General features: G+C 39.9%; 2 protein-coding genes across 6 annotated transcripts; one reads left to right on the top strand and one right to left on the bottom strand.

The window, feature by feature from the left end:
• Positions 1-1,404: 1,404 nt before the first annotated feature.
• On the bottom strand, positions 1,405-11,477 carry dgkab (diacylglycerol kinase, alpha b). 2 transcript variants are annotated; one of them, XM_040029242.1, is made up of 24 exons: positions 11,219-11,477; positions 10,427-10,512; positions 9,086-9,162; positions 8,649-8,793; positions 8,176-8,250; positions 7,969-8,018; positions 7,566-7,640; positions 7,293-7,409; positions 7,070-7,187; positions 6,802-6,890; positions 5,773-5,883; positions 5,367-5,465; positions 5,231-5,281; positions 5,010-5,083; positions 4,790-4,864; positions 4,605-4,690; positions 4,434-4,523; positions 4,187-4,347; positions 4,008-4,072; positions 3,780-3,870; positions 3,495-3,675; positions 3,260-3,380; positions 3,092-3,152; positions 1,405-2,389 (listed from the first exon to the last, which is right to left on the bottom strand). In XM_040029242.1, exons 2-24 carry the CDS (start codon positions 10,497-10,499, stop codon positions 2,309-2,311), a joined length of 2,166 nt encoding a protein of 721 aa, XP_039885176.1. In that variant the 5' UTR covers positions 10,500-10,512; positions 11,219-11,477; the 3' UTR covers positions 1,405-2,308. The 2 variants fall into 2 exon arrangements, with proteins under 2 accessions (XP_039885176.1, XP_039885174.1); XM_040029240.1 differs by lacking the exon at positions 11,219-11,477 and adding an exon at positions 10,581-11,186.
• Positions 11,478-13,715: 2,238 nt separating this feature from the next.
• Positions 13,716-23,523, top strand: stx16 (syntaxin 16). Of its 4 annotated transcripts, none has more exons than XM_040029346.1 (9): positions 13,716-14,208; positions 18,108-18,119; positions 18,212-18,319; positions 18,410-18,550; positions 18,762-18,924; positions 19,038-19,126; positions 20,106-20,249; positions 20,616-20,696; positions 22,252-23,523. In XM_040029346.1, the coding sequence occupies exons 1-9, from the start codon at positions 14,083-14,085 to the stop codon at positions 22,351-22,353; spliced, it is 966 nt and encodes a 321-aa protein (XP_039885280.1). In that variant the 5' UTR covers positions 13,716-14,082; the 3' UTR covers positions 22,354-23,523. The 4 variants fall into 4 exon arrangements, with proteins under 4 accessions (XP_039885280.1, XP_039885281.1, XP_039885282.1 ...); XM_040029348.1 differs by having other exon boundaries at positions 13,717-14,163; XM_040029347.1 differs by lacking the exon at positions 18,108-18,119.
• The last annotated feature ends 1,290 nt before the right edge of the window (positions 23,524-24,813 follow it).

The following is a 24,813-nucleotide window of genomic DNA, read 5'->3' as shown; positions in this document are numbered from 1 at the left end:
AAATTTGTCAGCATTAGTTTAAACATCACTTAATATCCTCCCACTGCAAACCAGCACGCTCTTGAACACTTGAACCCTCTCTGGGGATACTTGGGCATGATCCAGCTTGTGTAAAGAAAGTGAGGGGGCTTGTTCAAGCAACTGAGACCGGAGACCTGACGCTGACGCAGCTGCAGATGCTGCCTGCAGTTACCAGAGATAATTACGGGGGTTTGTGTTTTATCTTTCACGGTGGAAAACACACACGCGAATAAAAAGGGAGAGTATCGCATCCAGTGTTAGTTTTCTGAATCCTTTACGTAGCATGTAGGTTTCATTAAAAATGAACTTGTTTTTTCTCGTTTGCCAGATTTTGTGAAAATAAATACGATAAATAGTGACTGCTGTTGTGCTTTCGATGAATTTTTGTTGAACTGTTAACGCGAGCCAGCAGCGTTAAATCATCTCTGTGTATTCAAATAAAGTCAAAGAGGATTTCATATCTAAATATAAGATTACTGCTCTTATCATTTGTAATTGCGAACATGTTTTTAAAATGGCTTAATGGCAAAAAAAATATTTATTTAATCTTTCATACCCGCTATCTTCCTCTCTGGTAGCGCCTGACGCTTCCTGCCCAAACATGCCAAACAGGTCACACCAAACTTCCGCTGTTGCCCTTTTTTTTTCTCCACCAAACCTACGTAGCCTACCTCGGGATTAGTCCTCGTGCTCTTCCTCCCATGCCAACGCAAAATCTGCCCCACTCCAGGCTGACCTGTTTTAGTACAAGGGAAATGCTCCATAGTCATGCCTATTAGGTAAATAAATGTGTGAATTAATATAACAATAACAGGTAGCAGATTCCATATCTCAATTAACCTCCCATTTACAATAAGAATAAAGAGATTTTTCTTTTGTATCTTCAGAAAATTATTGCAAGACCTTCATGGGAGAGACATTATATAGACATCGTTTAAACACCACAGCCTACCTGAGTATTGTTGCTAATCCATTTACAACCACAATGTATTCATCTTTCACAGTGAACATCCCTCGTCACAATGTTCAAATCATCACAAACCGGTTTCTCAAACATGACAATGAGTTCACTCATGTGGTCTCAGCAGTCACCAGATTTAAATTCAGTAGAGCACCTTTGAGACATGGTGTAACGGGAAACTCATGTCATGGATGTGCAGCTGATAAATCTGCAGCAACTGTGATGCTATCATGTCAGCATGGACCGAATTCTCTGAGAAATGTTTCCAGCAACTTGTTGAATCAGTTCCAAGAAGAATTTAGGCATTTTTGAAAGAAAAAGTGTTTGCAGCCCAGTACAAGCACATTACAAGTGTAAACAAGTACACTCAATATCCAACACAAGACTACTGAAAGTTGAAAACACATTGCCGAAACAATATCTTAACTTTAAACTTTATTTATTCAATCACAAAGTAGAATACTTTGGCTAGCTTCCACCCAATGTTAGCATGACCTCATCAGTCATGTCTGTGTGTTTGAGAAGCTTTTTCAGTGCGAAGGAGTCTAATAAAAGTGTTGACACAAAGAATTAAATTGACAAAGTGAGGTTACAGGACAAAATTGGTAAAGAAGCTAACATTAAATATGATTTCAGGTATGTACACTGGGCGTATTAGACACAGTGGAATGCTGCTGCCATTAAACTCGTTAAATATGAGAGGGCTGTATTGAATGCCTCTCTCCTTATCACTTTCATAACTCAAAAAAACCCAAAAAAACACATATTCAGTTACATTCAATCAAGAGTTCCTTGCATTATTCTATCAAACAGTTCTTTAAGAAACAGTCAAAACATTCACATGAATATCTTCTTATCTATCTTATTGTCTCTCAACTGGATGAACACTGGCAATGAAATACATGTCAACACACAGGACAGTTTATTTGGTGAACTGCTTTTTGTCACAAGCTGCACAAGGAAGTACAGATACTACTGTAAATATGATTTAGCACAACAAAACATCACAACATAAAATACAGCTAGTACATGCATGTTCCTTGTGCTTATACTGTAGGTACACATTGTGCTCTGATCCTTTATCTATAGAAACATAATGCATTGCATGAAAATTGGCACACAAAAGCAGCAGTCAAACTTGTCAAATTTGCACTTTTGATATTGGTTTGTCAGTGTGGCATCTGACTATGAAAGCAGTATCTTAAAATGATGTCAGGAACTGGGGGCAAAGGAAGTAAACAATGAAAACACACGGTTACACACTCAATCCAACGCTGGTGAGCTGCAGTGATCCTCAGAGGGCCAGAGGACGTAGGAGCAACGACTCTATTTGAGGTGAAAGAAGCTGGATGGTTTGGTAGGTGGAGCCATTAGCATGCTAGCTTGGTTCTTGTGAGTTATGTGGATCTAAAATTCATAAAAGATGCAATTTAGGTTAGTTTAGGTTAGCCACAGAGATCCTTCCTTGTTGCTGGGTAACTATTCATTTGCCCAGCTGTCAGTAGATACTATGTGGCTCATATCAAGTTATTTTTTATTTGTCTTTGGATATGAATGCACAGAAACCATCCCCATTGCTCTTTAACTGTCTACATTTTAGCAGAAGTCACTAAACCAATCATTAATACTCTCATTACAGACTTATCCAGCTGTGCTAGGACACCCCTGTCCCCAAGGGGACACAGTCTTTTTTGTGAACAGGGCAAATTGCACTTCAAATATTGGCCCACAAAATCCAAAACATGTCTCCAAAAAGGAAACAGTTTGGAACATTCCCATAATACTTGCACATGATTGCCTCTTTCTGTCTTACCCACATAACAATTGTGAGGTGGTCTGAAAGTAGCGCTGCCACTCAGTTCTAAGCGAGAGCCAATGATCTTGTTGTAATGTCTGCTGGTCAGTAAAGATGGACACTTGGACTTGACCTCCAAATTGCTTCAAGTATCTCTTTTAAGTTAAATTAATCACAATCAATTCTGGTTATACTTGCTGTAGAAGTAACATGATTCAATTTCTGATCAAAAGACATTTATAAATGTTTTAGATTGCATTATGTTGCCGTTGTCTCTTCTCTTCCCCCTCATCATATTATTTAATAATGCTTACAGTACAAGGAGGCTGCATCCAGGGCTCCCCATCGATCTGCATTGGAAATGCTTTAGATGTCCTGCACATAGGGAGCAATAACAGCAATGTGTAATTATACTGCACTACATATACACACTGTATGGTACTGAAAAATATTCCTGTTGTTTAGTAGGTAAAGTTCACAACCTAATGGTAATCTGGGAGGTCTGTGCCAGTCTGTGCCCAGCGCTCTTCAGCCCAGTATAGATTTGTCCCATCTCTATAACCCCTTCAAGCCCGACCACCTCCAATCGTTTATCGCTTATATCTGAGGAGTTGTTAAAAAGCAGAGTAAATTAACCGTGTTCGTAAATGTCAATCAGGACTACAATCTATGACAATGATATGTGAGGATTCAGGAGTGTAAACAGCTGAGTCTCACCTTGGGAAACTATTTTCAGAGCTTCGGGGTCAGTGATAACCTCACTCTGCTCCAGCCCTGCCACGCCATCAGACTTCTTAGACTCACCCCAGAGGTTGGAGCCTCCGTGCATGCTGGGTATGTTGAGGACAGCTATGCCCTCTAGAGAGACACGAGTCAGGTCCAGAGGTTTTCCGCAGCACTGGTGTTGCAAATACAAAACAAAACAAAATAAAAACATTTCAGCATTATTCACAAATATGCATAGTTCTGGTAAAACAGCCTGACTGTGGCAGAAATTCCGACCTCAATCGTTAGACAGTCCTTCAGCCTCTTACAGGACGATGAGAGGGTCTCCGAAGTGGCAAATTCAAAATACTTAAGTTTGTTCTTCATTCTTAAAACGACAGAGAACAAGAATTTGACCAAAAACAAACACACAAATAAAAAAACCATGAATTTATTTGTGAAGTAGACTGAGCTCTGTTACACCTCTTATGAGAAAAGGTTCAGACTGCTAACATAAATTCGTACCTGCTGTTGAACCTCTGGGGATGTTTCTCTCTCATGGAGTGGAAACGATGAGCAATAGAAGCATCCTGCACACAAGGATGAAAGTGCAATCACATGAAAAACGATCATGAATCATATTTCATGCAATGCATTCATTTTTCTAATGAATGCACAAACTCCCTGTAGAGTTCGTGACTCACCACTCCAATGGAAAAGTAGTTGTTAATGATCTCATTGGGCACAGGGTCTCCTGCCTCATGAGGGTCATTCGGTATCACTTGGATACTCCAGCGGTCCATGAGGACCAACTCACTCCCTTCAATCTCTTTCATGATTTCTTTCAAATCTGACCCGTCGTATCCTTTCATGGGATTATGATAGAAACAGCTTAAATATGTAACTGACATCTGACACTTTCATTAAAGTTCCTGTTTTGATTGTTGTTACCTCCTCCCCAGCGTAGGCAGCGAGCCAGGTCATTCCCAGTGCCCAGAGGCAGCACAGCTACAGAAGGATTCACCTGGAGGTTTTCTTTGTCTAAAATCACAAGAGATGTTATTTAGTGCTTCAGACGGTTAGCTCAACCTGCTGTCTGAAACTCAGCAGGACACGCATTACCTAAAGCATCCAGAAGCCACCCAACGGTGCCGTCTCCTCCACACACCAAGATCCTGTAGTCGCACAGATTACGAAAGAAGTGCAGACTGAAAGACAGAGTCAGCATTAACATAAATATACTCAAATGACATGTGCATTTGAAATCCTATAGAGTCCTATAATGTGTTTAATGTGCACTGCTGTACCCTGGAACAGGGCCTCCATCGGACAGATTGTATACTTGGCGTGGATTCAACAGGTACTGAAACTTCCTGAGCACTCTGCAAAGACAAAGCAAAAGCTGTTATAAACTGCCAATGACACAGTATTATCCTATGTATTGATATGGAAGCAAGCATCTCCAAAATGTCAGATTTTTTAGTATGGAGCGTGAAACTTCTGATCCCATAGGACTGTGCTGCCTACCGTTCACCTTGTTTTCCTCCACTTTTTGGGTTTACAAACACCAGCAGAGGGTGGGTACGAGGAACAGGAACAATCTGAAAAAAATCCCACAGATTAGGATCCATTAGATTATGTAAGTCATCTGCAAAATACACAGACATTGAGTTATATGTTTTATATACATATAATAGCTCTGGTGGCTCTAAATTCAGTTTATTTAGTGAGATTTGATATTGGGAGACCTGCAGGATGTGGCCATCAAGAGTGACATTCAACAGGCTGGTGTCCTCCTCCTGCCAGAAACAAAAACTTAGTGACCAGCTCACAGACAGATGGCCTAAAAATCTACATTCATAGAGTAATTTAGAGTCATTTTACCTTTGAGACAGCGTAAATGGCCCACGGAGGCAGTATATGATCTTTCAGCGGCCCGCAGTCACAGTTCGATAAGCCACGCAAAACACATTCATCGTGACGCTTAAAAAAACAAAACAATACTCAGTAAATTAAAAATGGTAATCTGTTCTTACTCATTCAGCTATATAGACAGAGCAATACTTTTCAGCCAATTACACACATTCATACAAGCACTTTTTTCCATGCCTGAGTGCACACACACACTCTCGCGCTCCAATGGAGTCATCATACTTCGACATACTGACTGAAGGAGCCAGTTGGTAGCCACCCAGTTGGTGGAGGACCCCACTCTACCTCCGATTCCACAGTGATATGATACTAAGCAGGCCCGATCACATGCAATCTCTATATTCACTAACGTACTCACCAACTCCTGGCACCACACGCAGCGCTTCCCGGCCAAAGTTTTGATCTTCTTATTGCAGACATCACACTTGCTGGCACCGCAATCAGCTCTGATCCAGTCATGAGCTGGTATCTGAGATGCAGAGGAGGCACGAAACAGGCATTATGCACAAACTGCCACTTAGCACCAGCGGCAACGTTGTCTGGTATTGTTTTCACATTGTGAGTCATGAATATTTACAGAAAGTGAATACTCAGTTTTAAAGGTGGATAAGTTCAACCAGCAGATGTGGGTGAACCAAAGAGCCTACCTGCTTTAATCTAGTGTATAAACATCACAGAAGAAATCACTGGGATCACTCTTTTTCTTTTTTGAAATCTGGAAAAAACAACTAATTTGACAGCAGGAATGGGTAGCGCTATGTTCACATATTCATTCATTCATGCTGGCTTGTTCGAGCCGACTTATGTGGCAACCCATCCCTGCATGGCTGCAGGAAAAATTATGTTATAGCTGACTTTAAAGGACTCAGTACAGAATACACTCTGCTCCTAAGCAGCTGTGGAAAATAGCTGCAGATTTATGGCTTCATGATTGAACTGAACTGGCAGATCGAATAAAAACAAACCAGTTCCACCTCCCACAGCAGCTCATTACTGATTTTTTTTTTACTGTGTCTGCTGCTGCAGGAAAGAAAGTGACCAGGCCACTATCTGTGCTTGTGCAAAAGTGGGACGTTTAACAGATGTACAGAGCAGATTGTGCAGGCAGTAATCCTCATTTTTTTAAAAAACAGTGAAAAAAACAGAGGCTGCACTTACTGACTAATGCACTCTAATGTTCCCTGTTCTTAATGTGCTTGTGGTCATTGCCGTTTGGTTTTTAAAAAGAGAACAGGTGAAAAGAGAAGATGCGACTATATCCCCATAAACGCACTGAAAATAGCATTTTGCATAAAACGTAAGTGCTGTTGTAAATGTAACCGGATATCTAAAAGCAGAAATATACATAAACCAAAGGGAAATTAAAAGCAATCATTGTGTTCCTTACACCAATTTCCTGTTTAGATTTGACAAAGGTACGAGTGCAGGGCTCGGGATTCTTGTTGGCACACTGGCTGTGGACGATGTACTTGCAGCCTAGAAGGAGAAAATGCAGTGGGTGAGAAAGGTTCTTAACGTTTAATATCAGAAACTGCAGCGATGCTGACAGAAAGCAGAGTGTACAGGTGTCACTGTAAAATGCATGTCTCCACCAGTTCATTTATACAGTGTAAGAGGAGCTTGGCTTCCCCCTGGTGGCAGTTGTGAGCTCTTACAGTTGCAGCTGAGTCCTTGCTTCCCAAGGCCGAGCAGCATGCTCTCACACACGCTGCAGTAGGTTGGCTTGTTAAAATGCTTCATCGTCCATATGTGCTGCCCATCCTTTTCCGTCATCTTTTGGGAATAAGAGAAAATAACAGCAGTTGGTCAGATCTTTTAGTTAAGTCAAGGCAGTTTAACAAAGAAAGGAAGGATTGCATAAAATGTTTTTTTTTTCACCTTCAGCCCCAGCAGAACAAGTAAAGGTGCATTGTTCATGCCTCCCTTCAGCCACTCCTCCAGAGTGACGGTGCCACTATCATCCACATCAATCGCTGTCATCATGTCTTTGAGCACCTGTTCCATCACAAAACACCAGTTATTTATAGGAATCTTCTGTCACACCCTCAGCCTGTGTTTTCAGGTGCCACACTTTATGTGGGCTGGTAAACAAAAAAGTTCAAAAGCCATGCAGAATAAGAAGAAGAAACAAACAGAAAAAAAGACTCATACTGGTCTGAGTTCAGTCACGTCCCAGCCCAGATAATCAGCGGCACGCATCATTTGAGTGATTATACGATCCACTTCCTGAAAGAGAGACAAAAGAGTTCTGGTGAGATTGGGTGTAACTGTATCCATCCAAACTAGCGCGCAAAAGTAATCTAAGACAGTCAGCGAGGCGCCAAGTGCAATGCACTTAAAACATCGCAAAATTAAAACATTATGTATGCTACAGCCAGAGAAGTTATATATGCGAAGAACTGGCCAAAACTGAGTCCACATGTAGAGATATAAGTCTAACTCTAGAGAGATGAATTTCAGTACCTTAATTTTTTCAACATGAATCAACAGGTTTTTTTACACTATACACATAGATCTATATCTATCCCCTTGTCAGTAATTTTGAGTAACTTACAGAGCTGTCCAGGAGTCCGTTGCCATCTTTGTCGTAAAGTTTGAATGTAACTAGAACCAAACAAAGTCAGTTAGTCAGTTAGCTAACCGTGGGTTTTATAGTCGCATATCCTCAATTTTAAGACATTTTCAGCAATAAATGTGGATTAAATGCAGCTGCAACTACAATAAAAACTCCCAATATGATCAAAAGATAAGTCAAACCAACATTCGAGCTTCTCCCGCGGCTGTTCTTTCTCCAACACTGAGAAGTAACAGGACACATCACGAAGAAAGACTCCACCTGAAAAACAAGAAACGAACACAGTCCTCAGATTTAGTGAGGTTTTTTTTTTAAAAAAAAAGCAGCAGATGAAAATTGGTGGAATATCAAAGTAAGTATTTTATCATAGTTTTGTTGCTGGACCAGGTGCACTAATCTGCAAAGCTCGGCCTTCAGCGTCATTACTGTGACCGGACAGCAAGATATGAAAAAAATAATAAGCACACAAACAGGTGGTCACTGAAAAAAATACTACCTTAGCAGATCAGTCTTTCTTTTGATAGTTTTCTGGGAGTTTTGTGCAGCGTTTCCAGCCATATCCAGGACTGAATAGGAGTGCAAAGAACATTTTTCCCCCAAACTCTGTGCTGCACAGTTTTGTTAAAGGACAACAAAGTCAGAATATAAAAAGTCTTTACCTTCTTTGGGCTGAGGGCTCTTCGAGGAGCCGTTTTGCTCCACGTTTTGGAAATAACGAAAAAGCCGCTGGCAGAAATCTGCAGGGAAGTCGTCCACTTCTAAGTAGGTCTTGAGAAAGAGACAGAAGCCCTCGGCATCGACGCACTAAAGAGAGAAGCTGAAGTTATTTCCAAATGAGACAAAAGGATAAAACATTTACATTCAGAGCAACAGTCTGACTACGATTTTTAGAAAATGTCATAAAAAAGTGGTAGAAAGCTTCCTAAAAAGATCGTGTGTGTTTTTAATCAAGCACATTGTTAAAAATAGAGGTAAAACAAACTTTTACAACTAATAATACAAATGAATAAATTCATGTTTGATTTGTTTGTAATAAGTAGAGTATTAGGAACATTTGACACGGGAAATATAGTATATGATTGCCTAAAAAAGTTACCTCTCCAAAGCTGTGCTGAGAGAATCGACCGCCTAGATGAAACTCCTTAATCACATCTTTCACCCTCAAATTGCTCTCTGCAGGGAGAAGATCAGAGAGGTCAAAACGTAGCTGTAGATGTGGATACACTGTGACTGTCAGTCATTAAATCTGGGTTTGGGCCTTGCAGTGTGAGGTAATGCACACACTACCTTTCCCAGGTCTGGAGAGGAGCAAGTGTAATTATCCATTCATCCATTATCCAGCGTGCAAACACCAAAAGCCTACAGACCCATTTCATTTCTTCTAAAGCCTTTGAGTGGACAGTGGATTATTTTCAGCCCTTTAGCACACACTTTTTTGTCAACATGTGCATGTAATTCTGCGTTCGCTCCAGCCCCAGCGAAGGGGCAGCATGCACTTATGTTTGGGAGTTGCCGCTTGTGATTTTGGGTGGCTGCTGAATGAGTAGCATTAAAGTAAGGCAGTGATACCGACTGCAATTTTAACTGAAATGTTTCCGCCTACATGCAGGAGCAGAGTGCACATGTGCTGCAGGTTAGGATCTACAAAGTTAACTTTTCATATTTTTGTTGGACTTTGCCTGCGACACTCCCGTCTCCACTTATCTTGCTTTTTTTTTCACTGCCTTCATAAATCGTTCTGAAGACTTCCGATATTTATTCTGACATTATCCAGTGCTCAGATGTTTAATTCATTAAAAAGGAGTGAAACAAAAGTGTAAAGTAAAGTAAAAATTACACTTTTTTTGTAAATGTGTGATGTGGTTTCCAGTGTCTGTGCAGCCAAGAAGAGTGTTAGTGTTAGTGTTAGATTAGATGGAAGACAGTTACACAGATCGAGAGCGGAGCTATCATAACACATCTGGCCAGTTCATCCTCAGAAAGGTGAAAGCCTGAATTCAGTGTACATGGATGGAGTTTTTAAAAAATACATTTACAGTCATAAACTGACACTGTGAAATAAATGGCATATTGAGCTACCGCTGCTTTATTAATTTAACAGAGAAATTTGCCAGAGTATTGAGTTACACTGCATTTTGTTAGTGAGAATGCACTTGAGACTTACGTGGCTCTAATTACAGTTTGAATGCACGCATTGTTTTTATATTCTGTCCTGGACGCTGTCGTCTTTGGCCTCAGTAATCACTCATTGCTTTAGTTTTATGCCTTTGATACAAACACAACAGTGTATCTTGTGTGCATCAAGTGCTTGGTGTAAAAGGATTTGTATATACATTTTTAATCTGTAATAAACGTGTCAACTTTATTATTATTACGATTATTGTTCCAGTTTACTTTACTTACAGGTTAAAAAACAATGTAGAAAATGGAAACTTACCTTCCATGTAGTGCTGCAGCTGGATAAAATCCACAGGAGTCAGAGACCCTTCTGTATCATCAGAGGAGGCCATCCTGGTCTGCTCCCTGAAGAATGAGGGAACAGTGACTGGACATTCACAGAGGTGTCAATAACACCCAGATAAAGCACTAACCTGGCCAGGGAGACTGCAGAAACTAGGAGGCAGCCATACATGTAACATGTTTTACGTCATGTTCTGTGTTTTGTGTCAGCAGAACTGGTTTGCCTCCATTCCTGGGACTGCCACTAATGAACAGAGCATACCTTTCTTAACGGATACCAATCTAAAAACTTGCTATTAAAACAACATTGCTTCACTGACCACTGCTGATTTTAAGGAAAGAGTAGTGAAAATCAGATTGTATCATCCTGTAAACATGGAGCTGAGGAGTAACAAGTAATAACATCAAGAGCTCCAGATTGTGACTACTGACGATCAGCTGCCAGCAGCAGAGAAGCGGAGGAGTAGATGTAACACTGGCCTGTAGATTTTCTGGTTGTGCAGGTGTACCTGTCCGGCTAAAACCACTTTTTAACTTCCCATCAGTTTAATGAGCAAAGCAGCAATTAAGACCCCTTTTAAAAGGGGGCATCCGTCAAACAGGATTATAATGTGAAGCCAGGATGTCAGCCTGGCTGACACACACACACACACACACCACACACAAAGGCACACATTTACATAATATTTTAACTTGTTCGGCTCTCGAAGTGCTGCACAGGTGCTCGGACAGAAGGAGGAGGGCTCGTGAACTCTAACAGGCTTCTTACCTTGACTCTCTCTCTCCTGGGACGGAGGATGGGGGGAAATAGAAGCGAATAAAGTCTCTCGTAGCTTCTCCAGCAGCACACACCGCTGCTATGCTGTTTGATGGCAGCTGGTGGTTGTGGGTGAATGTGTACTGCGGTATTAGCGGATAAGGGATTAAGAATGGGCGGAGGAGGAGCTTTTAGCGACATAATTACAGATAGTGGCACCGCCTAGCGCGTGCACGCACAGAAAGGCGCACGCGCGCACACTCGTTAGCGCTATTGTGCCCTTACAACAGGTCAACACAATTATCTAAACACTGCGGCTCTCAGCCTGGAAGCTGGAATGTAGCGGAATGCATGAGCAAGTGCGAATGAATGAAAACTCAGAGTACGAACCGGTGAAGCGGCTTTCACGTGTCGTTTTTTAGTTTAGTCCCACTTGTGCGTGGACTCTTCACAGTATACTGGTTTTCCACCCTGAATGTTCTTTTGACTTTTTGTCGTAAATTATGACTTCTGGTGCAAAACATGACTTTTTATCGTAAGTCGGGACTTCTGGTGCAAAACGTGACTGTTGACTCTCACATGTAGACATTATGCCACAGACAGACGATGGGGTCGAGAGATCTTTTTATTAAGGGGGACAGCTGTTTAACTGTTAAATGTCCTTGGCTTCAATTGTGTTCTTTTTTCGTTGGTGTTACCAGTGGGTTTTTGAGTCAATGCCAATATTTAGAGAATAATAAAATCCTTATACATAATACAAGGAAGGCTGGATCCATGCTTTCAGATTATTTACACCAAATTTTGACCATACCATGTCTGGATACCTAAGTGTATTGAGTTGTTGCCATGTGATTGCATGATTACATATTTGTTTAAAAGAGCAGTAGTGCAGTGAATGGGTGAGTATATAAGTTTATATATTTATATTTATTATATTTATACAGTTTGTTAAAGTTATATTGAAAAGATGACAGAGGCATTGTTTTTACGTTCTAGCAATGAATTTCACAGTGCTAGTTATTTAGTGAAGATGCCTCTCCACCACCATGTGATTGGTTGATGCTATTCTGCTACATGTACTGCAGATACTGCTGAAATTATTGTAAACAGTAAGACAGGGGAAACAAATTACACAAGTTATTACACAATTTATAAAGAAATCTCAAGCGTTTTTCACAATGTGCTCTGTAAAGGAGTACTTGACAATAATTCATCCATTCTGAAATATCAGTCCTGCTCTGATTGACTCAAAGGTTGGTACAGACACTCATGGTACCTCAGGATGAATTAAACAGGTGCCCTCATGAAGCCAACAAAATAAAGTTGCGTGGTTCTTTTCAGGTTTGCAAACTGAGGAAAATCTATTCCTTGGTAGCATCGTGATGCAGAACACTCTATTCTGTATAAACATATGTAAATCTCCACATAAGCACATTTCCAGTATTTCTCCTTTTCAGTCTAAAAAAAAAGAAGAAGCTCAATTTGAAATGAGTATGTGGGGAAAAAGACTTTAGAGACATTTAGAAACTGCCTAAAAAAATTGCCTAATGTGTGGATAAGGGAAAAGCCAAACTAAATTTAAATTTGTGCACCCAATTCTTGTTTTTGAAAGCCGGATAAGGAGGTGTAGCACCCCATTTTCTATGTTGCTTATATTCTGGATAGAAAATAAAATGTTTCTAGATTTTTGAAAGCTTGAACACCAACAACTTGGATTTCCTACTTGGAAAGTCAGAGCAGCCTTAGCAAGCCTAATTTAACAATCCAAGATGAAAGATGAAAGTAAATAGTTGTAAAACTGTAAAACGTTTAATCTGTACTGCCAGTATTGTGTATTTGTCATATGCCGAGCATTGTCCTGGCTCTATCCAAGTATATGCTGCAGTATAATGCTGCTGATACCTGAATGACTCGACCTTGCTAACACCAAAACAAATCCTGTTTTTCCTTACTATTTCTGAAAACTGCTAACTTGGGAGTGACATTAATTCCTGAGATTCCTGACATTCAAGTTCCAAGGTGCCTGGAACATGGCATATATAAGCTGTTTTCCTTCCAAGAAGGCTCTCCTCGCCCCGGAAGGCTGGTGCCTTTCAGGCAGCTAACTTGGTGTTCTTTTCGTTGTATCATAGTTTTTCCTATTTTAAGTCTATAGGTTAGCACCTAGCTTTCTTATATTCATCTTCTCTCAGGCTATGATTAATAAATTGGCTTAGTAAAAATTTCTAATTTGTTTGTCTGTTCTTTGTTATGTCTTCAATGAGCCCGGTATAACACTGTTAAACCTTGTGTTTCAAGGAGGCCGCTAAGTTACAACTAGGCTGTTATGTATTCTAATGTAAACTCACTGAGTTTACAACCAGTTTTCAAGTGCTTTTGTTTGGTTTTTATTTCCAATTTCCCTAACAGGTTTTGGCCCTTCTGGTACCGCCCTGGAAACGCTTCTGTCTGATGTTCTCAGCTGAAGCGGTAGGTGGCGAAGACTCACTTCCGTTACAGATGATAGCGCAGTTAATGAGCAGAAGAAGAATTGCTTCACGCAGATGTTTACGTTCTCCTACTTCCGTAGCTACCTAAAGCGGAGTAACGTTACCAATCTGACGCTAAAGCGGACATTTCACCAGAAAATCTCGGTCATGTTTAGTTTTCTTTACCTCAGTATTAGAGCGGCTTAGCGGATCAACATGATTCAGGCCGTGTGTCTCCCGCTGTAGGCGCTGCATTGCGAGTTTTTCTCACCATTCATCGCAGGCAAAGCAAAGCTAAAGCTAGCGCCGTGTTAGCAGCTGGTCAGAGGCAGTTGGCTCAATTTAATAAAGGATCTTTCGATCCGCACTCTGCCCCCTTGTTAATTTAGATTATCACGCAAGGCAGTCATGGCCACTAGGCGTCTGACAGATGCCTTCTTGTTAATGCGGAACAATGCAATCCAAAACCGGCAGATATTGGCTGAGCAAGTGAGTACATACGACCCCCGTCTGAGTACACGTAGCAATGCTGCGGTGAGTGGTCTGCATCGTTTTGACATTTTACTGTGTGTGTTTGCGTATAGCCAGTCACCGATCCCTGTTAGCTAGATCCAGGTGTGTGATAGCTGTAGCTGCTGTTAGTTATTATCCTGGATGACCTCCACGACGTTAGTGTTTCAGTGGTTCACAGTGATGTGACTCAGTGGGGCGATGATGGAGGATGAAGAAGTGTTGCAGGCATGCTTTTAGCTAGTTAAATGTCTATAACCGCCCGTTTTTAATGACAAGAATATATATTTTATATACATATTTAGGTCAAGGTTAACTGAGGGTTATGGTTGATTTCATTTTCTTCGCATCCTCTCGTGTGCCTCACTGTAAAAAAACAAAAAAAAACCCTGCTGTGGCCTTTCAAAAGCCCGCATCATACTGAGTCGTGACCTGTAACTGATCTAGAGTGTAGCTGATTCTCTTCTGCAGTTATTAAAAATAAATACAGTAATTTGAAAAGCAAAGGCAATGAAAATGCTCTTAAAGCTTCATGGAAACTGTTTGTCACTAAGAAATACTACCTATCCTTTAATTGTTAAATTATATGGACTGGGCCACCCGCATGTCACAGTAGCTGTTATAACACCCCATTCTAAATTGTTCGCCACACTTTTCCATTTTAACACGTGGATTTTTTTGCCCATTTAAACACAAGGCCACTTGTGCCGTCCGAGGCTGATGTTGGTTGCTTGCAGTCTCTCTTCTAGTTCAGTGTGCTCTGTGTTGGTGGACGAGTGAGGTTCTTTCTCACCAAACTCATCCAACCATGCTTTGTGCACTAGGGCACAATCATACTGAAAAAGAAAATGAACTTTACCACGCTGCACAATTCCAAGCTTCCAACTTGGATTTTTCCAATTACTGATAAGCTGGGGCATTCAGATTTCCCTAAGAGTAAGAGTTCAGGGCCAAAGCACATAAAAGCAATGATTAAGAAATGTGGCCAGATACTTTTGTCTATATAATGCAGATATAATGAAAAACAAGTGAGCTTTTTAGTGATCACGATACAAGAAGAATATATTTATATGTTCCTCTATAGCAGAGCTGTTCTTTCTGATAGTGATTTCCGTGACACTGAATAATGATTTAGTTTCTTTTCTCTAAAAACAGTCGCTGCATGGAGCTTATTGCTGGAGAGCTAAAACATTAAATGCTGGCATGTTTTGTTGTTTTTTTTACTAGCAGTGATAAAAACACTGAATTTAATGTTGAGGCACAAAAAAAAACAAAAAGAAAGAAATTAAAATCCTGCCATGACCTACTTATATTTTTAGGTTAAACTCCACCACAGTACAAAAGTTATTACTTTCCCTGACACAGTTTTGAAGCTTCTTCAAGCGGGCAGGTGTATGCCACACGTGAATATTCACACTCTGCTGTGAACATTTTATCGTGCTACCTGCACGCTGGTGTAGATTAGTTTCTTCCCGCTGGAAGCCCAGAGATCATGAACTTTTAAGGTTAACACATTCTGCATTTGTTTGGGGAAATAACAAAACCGGCCTTTGTTACTTAGCTGCCACTCCTCATGGCGCTGAGCGAAGTGGAAATGCCGATCTCTCCACACGTACCCGGGTATTTTTGAAAACGCAGATTTTTCTATGCGTTTGCGCCTTTCGTCCACACGTAAACGGCGTTTTCGGTCACTGAAAATGGAGATTTCTAAAAACGCCTGCCAGGGTGGATATTTTCGAAAACTTAGTTTTTGCATTTATGTGTGGACAGAAACAGCAGAGAAAACGCAGGGTCAAAGGTGTGCTCCTTTTTTGACGTCACACTGTGCGCCACATTATTGTTTCGGTGAAATGAATTTCTACAACACTGTTACTTGTACTCTCTGCAGTGTTTAAATGCTTACATATACACACACAGCTACTGTCCCTCCACACATACGACTGGGTTCTGCTTCTATGCCCCATCTTTGTTTACTATTTCCCGCCGAGGCTTCTAGACTTCTGATTGGCCAACATTTCTACACGTTAGGAATATATCGCCACCTGTTGCTTTGGCATGTTCCTAGCAGCGTTTTTCTTCATTTCTGCGTTTACGTGTGGATGGGATTATTTTTTAAAACGAAAACGGAAAATCTCCGTTTTCAAAAATACCCGTGTACGTGTGGACGTATCCTCAGTAACACAAGTGATTAATTCAGGCACATCTACAGAGTGGAGCCCTTTAAATGGCTGTGGCTCCTGGAACAACACTACCTCTCTGTAAGAGTGTCCTGTTTGGGTTTAGATCAGGATCAACAGCGAGAAAGCTCAGAGTGAGGAAGATAGAAGCATTGCTGTGGCTTCATTTTTTGGGAGGGTGATTCATGCCTAATAGGGCACATGAGCTAGTCATACACTGTCTGTTATTTTTCCTTCCAAGAACCAAAACAAAAAAAAAAGATTACTCAGTCGGTTCTTGGCATTTTGTTTCATCTACAGAACAGCTGGTGTAAAAGAGCCCAGAAATTTGGCTTTGGATAGTTACACTCCCCACATGTGTTGGGTCATACACTGATAAAAAAAAATTTTGATACCAATTCCATCATTGATTCTTATTATATATTCATTCTTTATTAATTTTCTGCTTGAAAAATCTCTTGAGTCCAAGCACAGTGTAGAAACAGACTAATGGAAACACTCCAGCCCAATGACTTTGCTGTCAGCTGTCAGAAAAACATGTCAGCATTAATGAAAGGCATTGTTAAGCTCTGAGGCACAAGATTCCAGGGGAATAGAAAATTTGATAGTGGTTCTCAACTGGAACGGTTCCCATCCCAACCCTACCTCCTCTGCATGCCTGCACACCTTTTTTTTGACTTTATCTCTGTGTCCATCATCTCTTCTCAGATAGATTTAGTTCCCTGTTAACTATTCACAGTGAAAATGTTGTAATGAGTGTTTTACCTAGCAGGATATTAGCTGCCAGTGAAGAACAGTAAAGAAATGAGTGAAATCTTGGAACAGAATCGAAATTCTGGATTTACAGACGATCTCTTGTGCCCGAATGAGCATCTTCTCAATATCTGTTCAAATTGTTTAGTCTCTTCTTCAATGAAACTGCTCCAACCACTTTATCTTATGTCTGAAATAGCTAAAAAATACAGGTAGAAGTGTGAAGTGCAGGTTCAGTCTCCTTCTTGTACTGTAACAAACGTCTGTTTGACACTGGCGTCGTGTTACGCTTCATCGATATAGGGGATAAACACAGTTGATTTAAATGTCTCACAGGCTTGGTCATTAAAATTATGAGGAGCTAAACTGATTAGACCAGTCGGCCGTTATCAAGCCGTCACGTTGAAGCTGTTAGAATATTTGGCTCAGGTGGTTTTTAGTTGCTTTGTTGCAGCAGGACCATTAAGTTGCTTAGAGCTGCGTCTAAAATTGCGTTAGCTGTTAGAAACGAAGAACATTTTGCTGCTGGCTGAACACTCAGGTTTGAAATAAGAAGGCAGCAGACCAAGTCGCCTCTCGCTTTTTTACTGACAAATCAATCACTGAAGAAGACAAAGCAACTAACAATGAACTCTATTTAATCTAAAACTCTTAAACTCATTTTCCTTTTCTTAAACTCACAGGTTTCTGCTCTCTCTGTTCTCACACTGTTTCCTCCTTGTAATCATTTGATTTAAAGTAAAATGATTTGGAAAAAGGTTTCTGGACGATATTTTTCTATATTTAGTTTAACTGTACACTGAATGTACAATGAATGTCAACAGCCTCTTTTACAGTGATTGTTATTCCTAATTCAAAGTAATTTAACAGTGGGAGTGGATGGATATTTATATTTCATGGGCCTCACTTTCTATTCCTTTTTTTTTCTTTTTTTTCTCCTTTTGCTTGTTTTCGGTTGGATGGGACCGCTCTGATATCTGCCAATCATATTAGGAGCTTGATGAGGTACTGTCATTTCTCTTACTAAAAGACGGAACACCGTCATCTTCACCCTCTATCACGTAAAACGTTTTAATGGATCCTCTTGTGTCTTTAAGTTGGCCGATGATCGGATGGCCCTGGTTTCAGGGATCAGTTTGGATCCCGAAGCCGCGATTGGGGTCACCAAGAAACTGCCCCCCAAATGGGTAGATGGAGTAGATGAGGTAAACTGAAACTGTAGTAGAAATTTGCAGCTACTTCAGTGTCTCTTTAAAGTGAAATTCAGCAAATAAATTAATACATTTTGTCTTCAGATCCAGTATGAAATCACAAGGATCCAGCAGAAGATGAAGGAACTGGCCTTGCTTCATGACAAGCACATGAATCGTCCCACACTGGATGACAGCAGCGAAGAAGAGCACGCCATAGAAATCACAACTCAGGAGATCACGCAGGTGAGATAATTTAGCAGCACTGTGATATGTATGCTGCTTATTTTTAGACGTGAAATGCTGATTCTGATTTTCTTTCAGCTGAAAATCTGCGTGGATATGTTTTAGCTGTTGTTTTTATTTGAACATAAGTATTTATGTGAGAGCACGCTCTAGTATGGAGCCTGAAGTGAATTTAGAAATGAAACAAGTAGAGTCGTTGTTGTTTTTGCAGATGTTCCATCGATGCCAGCGAGCCGTGACTGGTTTGCAGTCTCGCTGTGGTCACTGCACAGAGCAGGAGGAGCGACTCTTGAGAAATGTGGTCTCCTCTCTGGCACAGAGCCTGCAGGAGCTATCAACCAATTTTAGGCACACACAGTCCAGCTATCTAAAACGTAAGGACTGCATGGCATGTTACATGTTTGGGTTTTTTAACTGTTATTAAGTATTTTTGTCCTCATGTTGTTTTAATGCCGTCTAAGCATTGTGCCATTGGCTTGTCTGACAGGTATGAAGAATCGAGAGGAGAGATCAAAGCACTTTTTTGACTCGGGGCCCTTAATGGAAGAGGATGAAGATTTAGCTCTATATGACAAGGTGAGGACAGCATGTTTAGAGCTGGGGTGTCCACAGAGAGCTGCTCTTAAGCTTAAATGGAACACACCGGTAAAACGGGTGCAAAATAATCGTAACAAACAAACCAAACGCCTTTTCCAGATGATGAGCAGTTTAAGAAAAATAACAGCTTTTTTAACAGTGTTTCTTCATTATAAGCAGTAAATCAAAGAAACCCATCAGCACGTCTCAGTCCAGCAAACCAGGCTGAGTTTTTTTTTATTTTTTGGGTTATCTGTTCCTTATTTTCTTTGGTGTTTCCTGGCAGGATGCCTGATGCGTTTGTCAATAAGAAGGCTCTAAAATTGATTCTGGCTCAGATAAAGTCACCAGTTCAGAGTTTTAGGATATTTTAATACAAAACACAGTAATTGAGATAAATCCAGTGGTTGTTGGCCTACATCTCTGAACACAATGCATGTATGCTGACACTGTGTACACAGCTGCTCTGTGTATACAGTGAACCAAAAGCAGAAGTATCCATGACTATCAGTACCATTAAGATTTAAAAAAACAAAAAAATAATCAGTACATCTACCAATGTTTACACATTTAACTCCCAATTTGTACTAAAAATAGTTACATTGAGTTTAGGTACTTCTTAACGGACAGGAAATGGCCTCAGTGGAGGAATTAAATAAATGCCTTGTTTATAAAATGGGTGGTCCTGGGTTTAAAGTCATCCATTTCTGTGTGGAGTCTCTATAAAAGATGCGCATGTTGTTGGTTATATTGGAGACTCTAAACTGACTGTAGGTGTGAATGTGAGTGGGAATGGTTGTCGGCCTCTGTGTGTTGGCCATGCAACACATTGGCTACACTACACTACTGTAAAATCTTCTGTGTTATTGAAATGGAAATTGGTCTGAATAAAACAAAAACAGCTCATTACCCTGCCGCTGTCCATCTAGTCTATAACATTTGTATATTCAGCCTTGTTCTTGAATCTGTCATTTTTCAGGGGTTCACGGACAATCAGTTGATGCTGGTGGAGCAGAACACAGTCATGGTTGAAGAACGAGAGCGGGAGATCCGACAGATAGTGCAGTCTATCTCAGATCTGAATGAGATTTTCCGGGACTTGGCAGGAATGGTGGTGGAGCAGGTATTTGAAGCAAATTCACTGAGCTACCACAGGAAAAACGTGCACACACAGGCTTCAGCCACATGTGAAAATGGAAAAAAGATCAGTTTTATCAATCATTAATAACAAAAAGGAGCTAAGTTGAATTTTAGTTAAATAAAGCTCATTCTGATCCTATTCGGCAGGAGCTTTCAGATTACTTTTGTTTGTATAAATAGTATTTGAACAAAATAACTTAAGATGTTATTTTTAAAAAACACTTTGAACTGATCTTTAAGGAAGAGTATACATAGACTTGTGAGGAGTTTTGCTACAAAACTGCAAACACGTTCTACAATTATGAGTTTCTTCCCTTAAACCAAAAAAACACTCTTTTTGTCCTTCCAGGGCACCGTTCTTGATAGAATCGACTTCAATGTGGAGCAGGCTTGTGTTAAAACAGAAGACGGATTGAAACAGTTACAAAAGGTAAACACTAAATTTCTTTATTTAGTGTCTTGTTGTTTTTTTTCAGGCAATTTCATTTTTTTAAGTAATTCTAAACACTTTTTGGCTTATGGAATGAAAACTGTAAATAATGACCAAAGTGAAATAATAGGTATTCTAATTATTTGTAGCGGTATTGGTAGTAGAAATTATTTTAAAGACTTGTTTAAATTTCTTATGAAAGCCAAGCTGTGATTTGTTCATACACATGCTCAGAGGCACTTCTAAATGTATTTATAAAGTACAAAAAAATGAATCTATTGATTTGTGCCTGAAACATTCATGCGTGTGATATAAACAGTGTTAGCAAATGAGGGTCAGTGTTCTTTTGGACAGACTAAGGTGGAGATGTTTGACCATAATGGCAAAAAACAAACACAGCATATCGGCACAAACACTTCATACCAGCTGTCAGCACGATGGAGAAGAGGTCCTGGATTTGGGCACCTTGCAAGCACTAAATTGACCATGAACTCTTCTGTATGCCAAAGTATTCTAGATTCAAATGTGAGGTCATCTGTCCAACAGCTAAAGTATGGTTAATACTGGGTTAGGGCTGTGCGATGAGACCAAAATCTCATATCCCGATATAAGACATCTATCGTCCAACCTGGAGTTGAGTGTTTGAACCAATGCATGAAACTATATATTTTTAGACATAAGTTGTAACGGCCGCCGTTTTCTTTGTGAGTATTTATTACACGGCGTGCTGCGAGAAAAAAAAAGTTCTAACGTTTGAGTCCAAGGTTTATTTTTTAGCACCTGACGGCTCTTTTTTGCTTCTCATCCATAAATACTCTGCATACTCTTTCACGTGATTCAGTTTATTTTGAAAAGTCTCAACAGGATCTTGAGCTTTATTGTCAAAGGTTTATGTGGAAACTAAACCAGCGGACATGCGATGGTTTTACCGTTGTTGTTGCTAACGACAACGCATAAAAACAGGCGCTTGTCCGTCCGTAGTGTGGTTATATTAAATATAAGAGAAAGAGAGAACTTTAAGAAATGAATATAGCCACTACAGTGACCATCAAAACGATGAAAAAATATTGCCGTAAACGTTTATTTTGCGACACCATGAAACAAACGATAGCGTAAAATGAAAATGTCGTCATCCGCTATATATTGTTATATCAAACAGCCCTATACTGGGTTATACAACAGGACAGCGATCCTAATCAAGGTATTGCAATGACACAATCACAGTCCAGACCTCAGCCTGACTGAAAGAGAGCTGTGCAGAGACAAAGGCTTGCTAATCTCAAAGAACTGAAACAACGTTGCAAAGAAAAGTGAAGCAAAATTGATCCACATCTATGTGAGACACTGATAGAGTCATACAGAAAACGATTACTTCCAAGTTGCTGCTAAAGGTCGTTCTACAAGCTGTTGGATGTTTTGTTATGTAATGTTTCAGGAAATTTTAGAGCCTGTTGACCAGATGTTTTTTCTGTCCTGTGGTGTAAAAAGACCCCATTTGTACTTATTCATTAAAAGTGAATGGTGTTATGTAAAATTATTCTTATTTTCTTTTCAGGCAGAACAGTATCAGAAGAAAAACCGAAAGATGCTGGTCATTTTGATCCTTTTCATCATAGTCATTGTTCTAATTATTATTCTTTTTGGAACAAAGTTCTAATCACTCATTCCTCCGTTTTTGTTTTCTGCCTGGGTGTTTGTTGTGCAACTGTGTGGACTTGGACTTGATTCTACCGTCTTTCACACCAACCGGGAAATGCTAAGAAGAAATCTTTGTGGGGACACTGTGGGTTAGTGGAGATGGGGTTTTTTTTTAATGGGAGAGTTAGATTTTTTTTGTTTTGTTTTTTTCTGTTATTTTTGACGGATTTGAATGAAAAAAAAACAAACAATCAACAGTGTCTATTTTTCCTAAGTGACTTTGACAGAGGTTTGTTCAACCGGACATTTTCATCTTAGCATTATATTTACATCCCAGCTCAGTATTTTACTGTGAAAGACTTGAGAACTTTTTTTTTTTTTAAATGAGGGCAGTACCATTTAAGATCAGAACAGCCATTCAGTACCAAAGGACCATCTGTTTTTTATCAGTTTATTCCTCACTTTAGAAAAATAATACTAAGGTCCTTGTTACCACACGGTTGTCCTGAGGAGGGTTTATGCAGCCATACATCTCCTCCACTTCATTTTAACTTCATACCTGTTGAACACTTGCTGCGCTCTAATGAAGTGCTCATGTTAAAAACACTCGTTTTTGTTCTCCATGGTCTTTGCATAAAGTGCTACCTTTTTTTAAGAAACCCTTGCAGTTTGCACATATTGAGCCCTGAGGGGTAGGAATGGGTCGGGGTGTCGTGGATGTAATACTACTGTCATTTGTATGATAAGCAAATTATTTATTTTCAAGTAACTTCATATAACCCAGAGATTTTTTTTGTTTTCTGTCAGGTTTGCTGTAAATTGAATAGAGTGTATGTGTAGTCTGAGCACAACAGTTAATAATCACTCCACTGAGGAAACGGATGTAGTACAACACAATGAAGAGACATTTGAAGACCGCATTGTGATTTCCCCCCCCCCCTTCTTCTTTGTTCAGATTTACACATTACATTTCATTTGGCTGTCTGATGAGCTGAAACAATGGAGCGCTTTGTTTAAATATATGTACTCAACTCTACACTTTACGTGTAAAATCATCTTCGTCATTGATGTGAAATTGTATGTAAAAAAGAAGAAGTCCAAGTGGTACTTTACTTAAGTATTGATTTTGGAAACCAAACGGGTGAGGAGACAGCAGCTTAATTTTTTTAAAAATAAACCTGGAACATGAGTCGGTGCGTATCTGTGTGTTCACGTCTTGCACAAATGGTACTAACTGCAAACAAAGGTCACATTAAACACTAAAAACTATTAATTTAAACATCTGTTCCATGAAAAATCACCTACCTAACACTATTTTTTTTTTCTTTTTAAAACTTTAGCGCATTTAATGAAGCCATGAAAATTTTGACCTCACACTAAAATTCCAGAGTTGCAGGTGCCCAAAATCCCACTCAAGGGATTTAATAATGCACCGCTCTATTTTCAGTTTGATTTTGGAAGAGCTTTTCCCATGTGCATGTAGGGTTTGCTTGGGGATAATTCCCAACATGTGGGATTTGGTCATCCCCGACTCATTACTGTGAGTAGTCTTGTCTCTCAAAACACAATTTGGGGGAGAAACCAAAATTAACACTCCTCTGTCAAACACAACCAACCTTGGAAAAAGGCACCGCAGCTTTGGAGAAAATGACTTCTGTAAGAATGCCATGACAACCTGACTGGTATAGTGTCATGGATAAGTTGCAGGGCAATAAGTCCCTGATATAAATGCCATGGAAAGCATGGCATGACAGACAGACATTGCAATCCTCCTCCACAGACTCAGGAGCATCTCCGGGTGGCACTGACTGATAAGTGGGCTGAGGTCCCACAGGATGATTTTCAGAGCTTGTGCTTGTCCATGAGGAAGACACTTACTTCCATAATCAGTGAAGATCGGGGGGGACACTACCCTGCAGTTTTATCGCTTCACCAGTGTATGGTGCTTATGCTTGTTGACATTTTTGTTGGTTTTGATATTCAATAAAAGGTGATGAGATGCAATATATCAGTGGTAATTTGCATACAAGTAAAACTACACCACTGTATTTACAAACCAGTTTAGTGGGATGTTATTAAATTCCTGGAGTGTACACATGAATGGGTTGAAATTTTGTGATATTCAAATTATTTTTTAACTGCATTCTTGAGCCACATGTAATGTTCAGGACTGAAAAACATCTAAACTCTGTTAAAAACTTCAACCAACCACTCAGATCTTGAGTTCAGGGGTCAAGCTTTCTGGAGATGTGACTGCAATAACTTGAGATACCACACAGGATTTTGAAACTGATGTCCTAGTTCTGTTTGGGGGGGGGGAACACTGTTTTTTGCTGGTATTTAATTTAATGTCCGTGGCACAGTGTAAGGGGAGAAAAGTACTGATATCCTGGATACTTGGAAAGAAAATGTTTTGGATAAACGTATGTGGGATAGTGGCTGAATAAAACAAAATATAATAAGATGTTAAGATTTTCAT

Source organism: Simochromis diagramma, unplaced genomic scaffold (assembly GCF_900408965.1).
Source record: "Simochromis diagramma unplaced genomic scaffold, fSimDia1.1 OVJJ01000483.1, whole genome shotgun sequence".
Classification (NCBI taxonomy): Eukaryota; Metazoa; Chordata; class Actinopteri; order Cichliformes; family Cichlidae; genus Simochromis; species Simochromis diagramma.
The sequence above is the reverse complement of the archived record's forward strand: the minus strand, read 5'-3'. Positions and strand labels throughout refer to the sequence as shown.

Excerpts from the sequence above, each read along its gene's own strand:
- dgkab (XM_040029240.1), bottom strand. The coding sequence starts at position 10,621 with ATGTATGGCTGCCTCCTAGTTTCTGCAGTCTCCCTGGCCAG. Across the intron at positions 8,019-8,175 it reads GCCGCGGGAGAAGCTCGAAT|TTACATTCAAACTTTACGAC; the intron begins GTTGGTTTGACT and ends GTTTGGTTCTAG. Across the intron at positions 4,865-5,009 it reads GGAGGAAAACAAGGTGAACG|AGTGCTCAGGAAGTTTCAGT; the intron begins GTAGGCAGCACA and ends TTGTCTTTGCAG.
- stx16 (XM_040029346.1), top strand. The coding sequence starts at position 14,083 with ATGGCCACTAGGCGTCTGACAGATGCCTTCTTGTTAATGCGGAACAAT. Across the intron at positions 18,551-18,761 it reads CAACTCAGGAGATCACGCAG|ATGTTCCATCGATGCCAGCG; the intron begins GTGAGATAATTT and ends TTGTTTTTGCAG. Across the intron at positions 20,697-22,251 it reads GATTGAAACAGTTACAAAAG|GCAGAACAGTATCAGAAGAA; the intron begins GTAAACACTAAA and ends TTTTCTTTTCAG.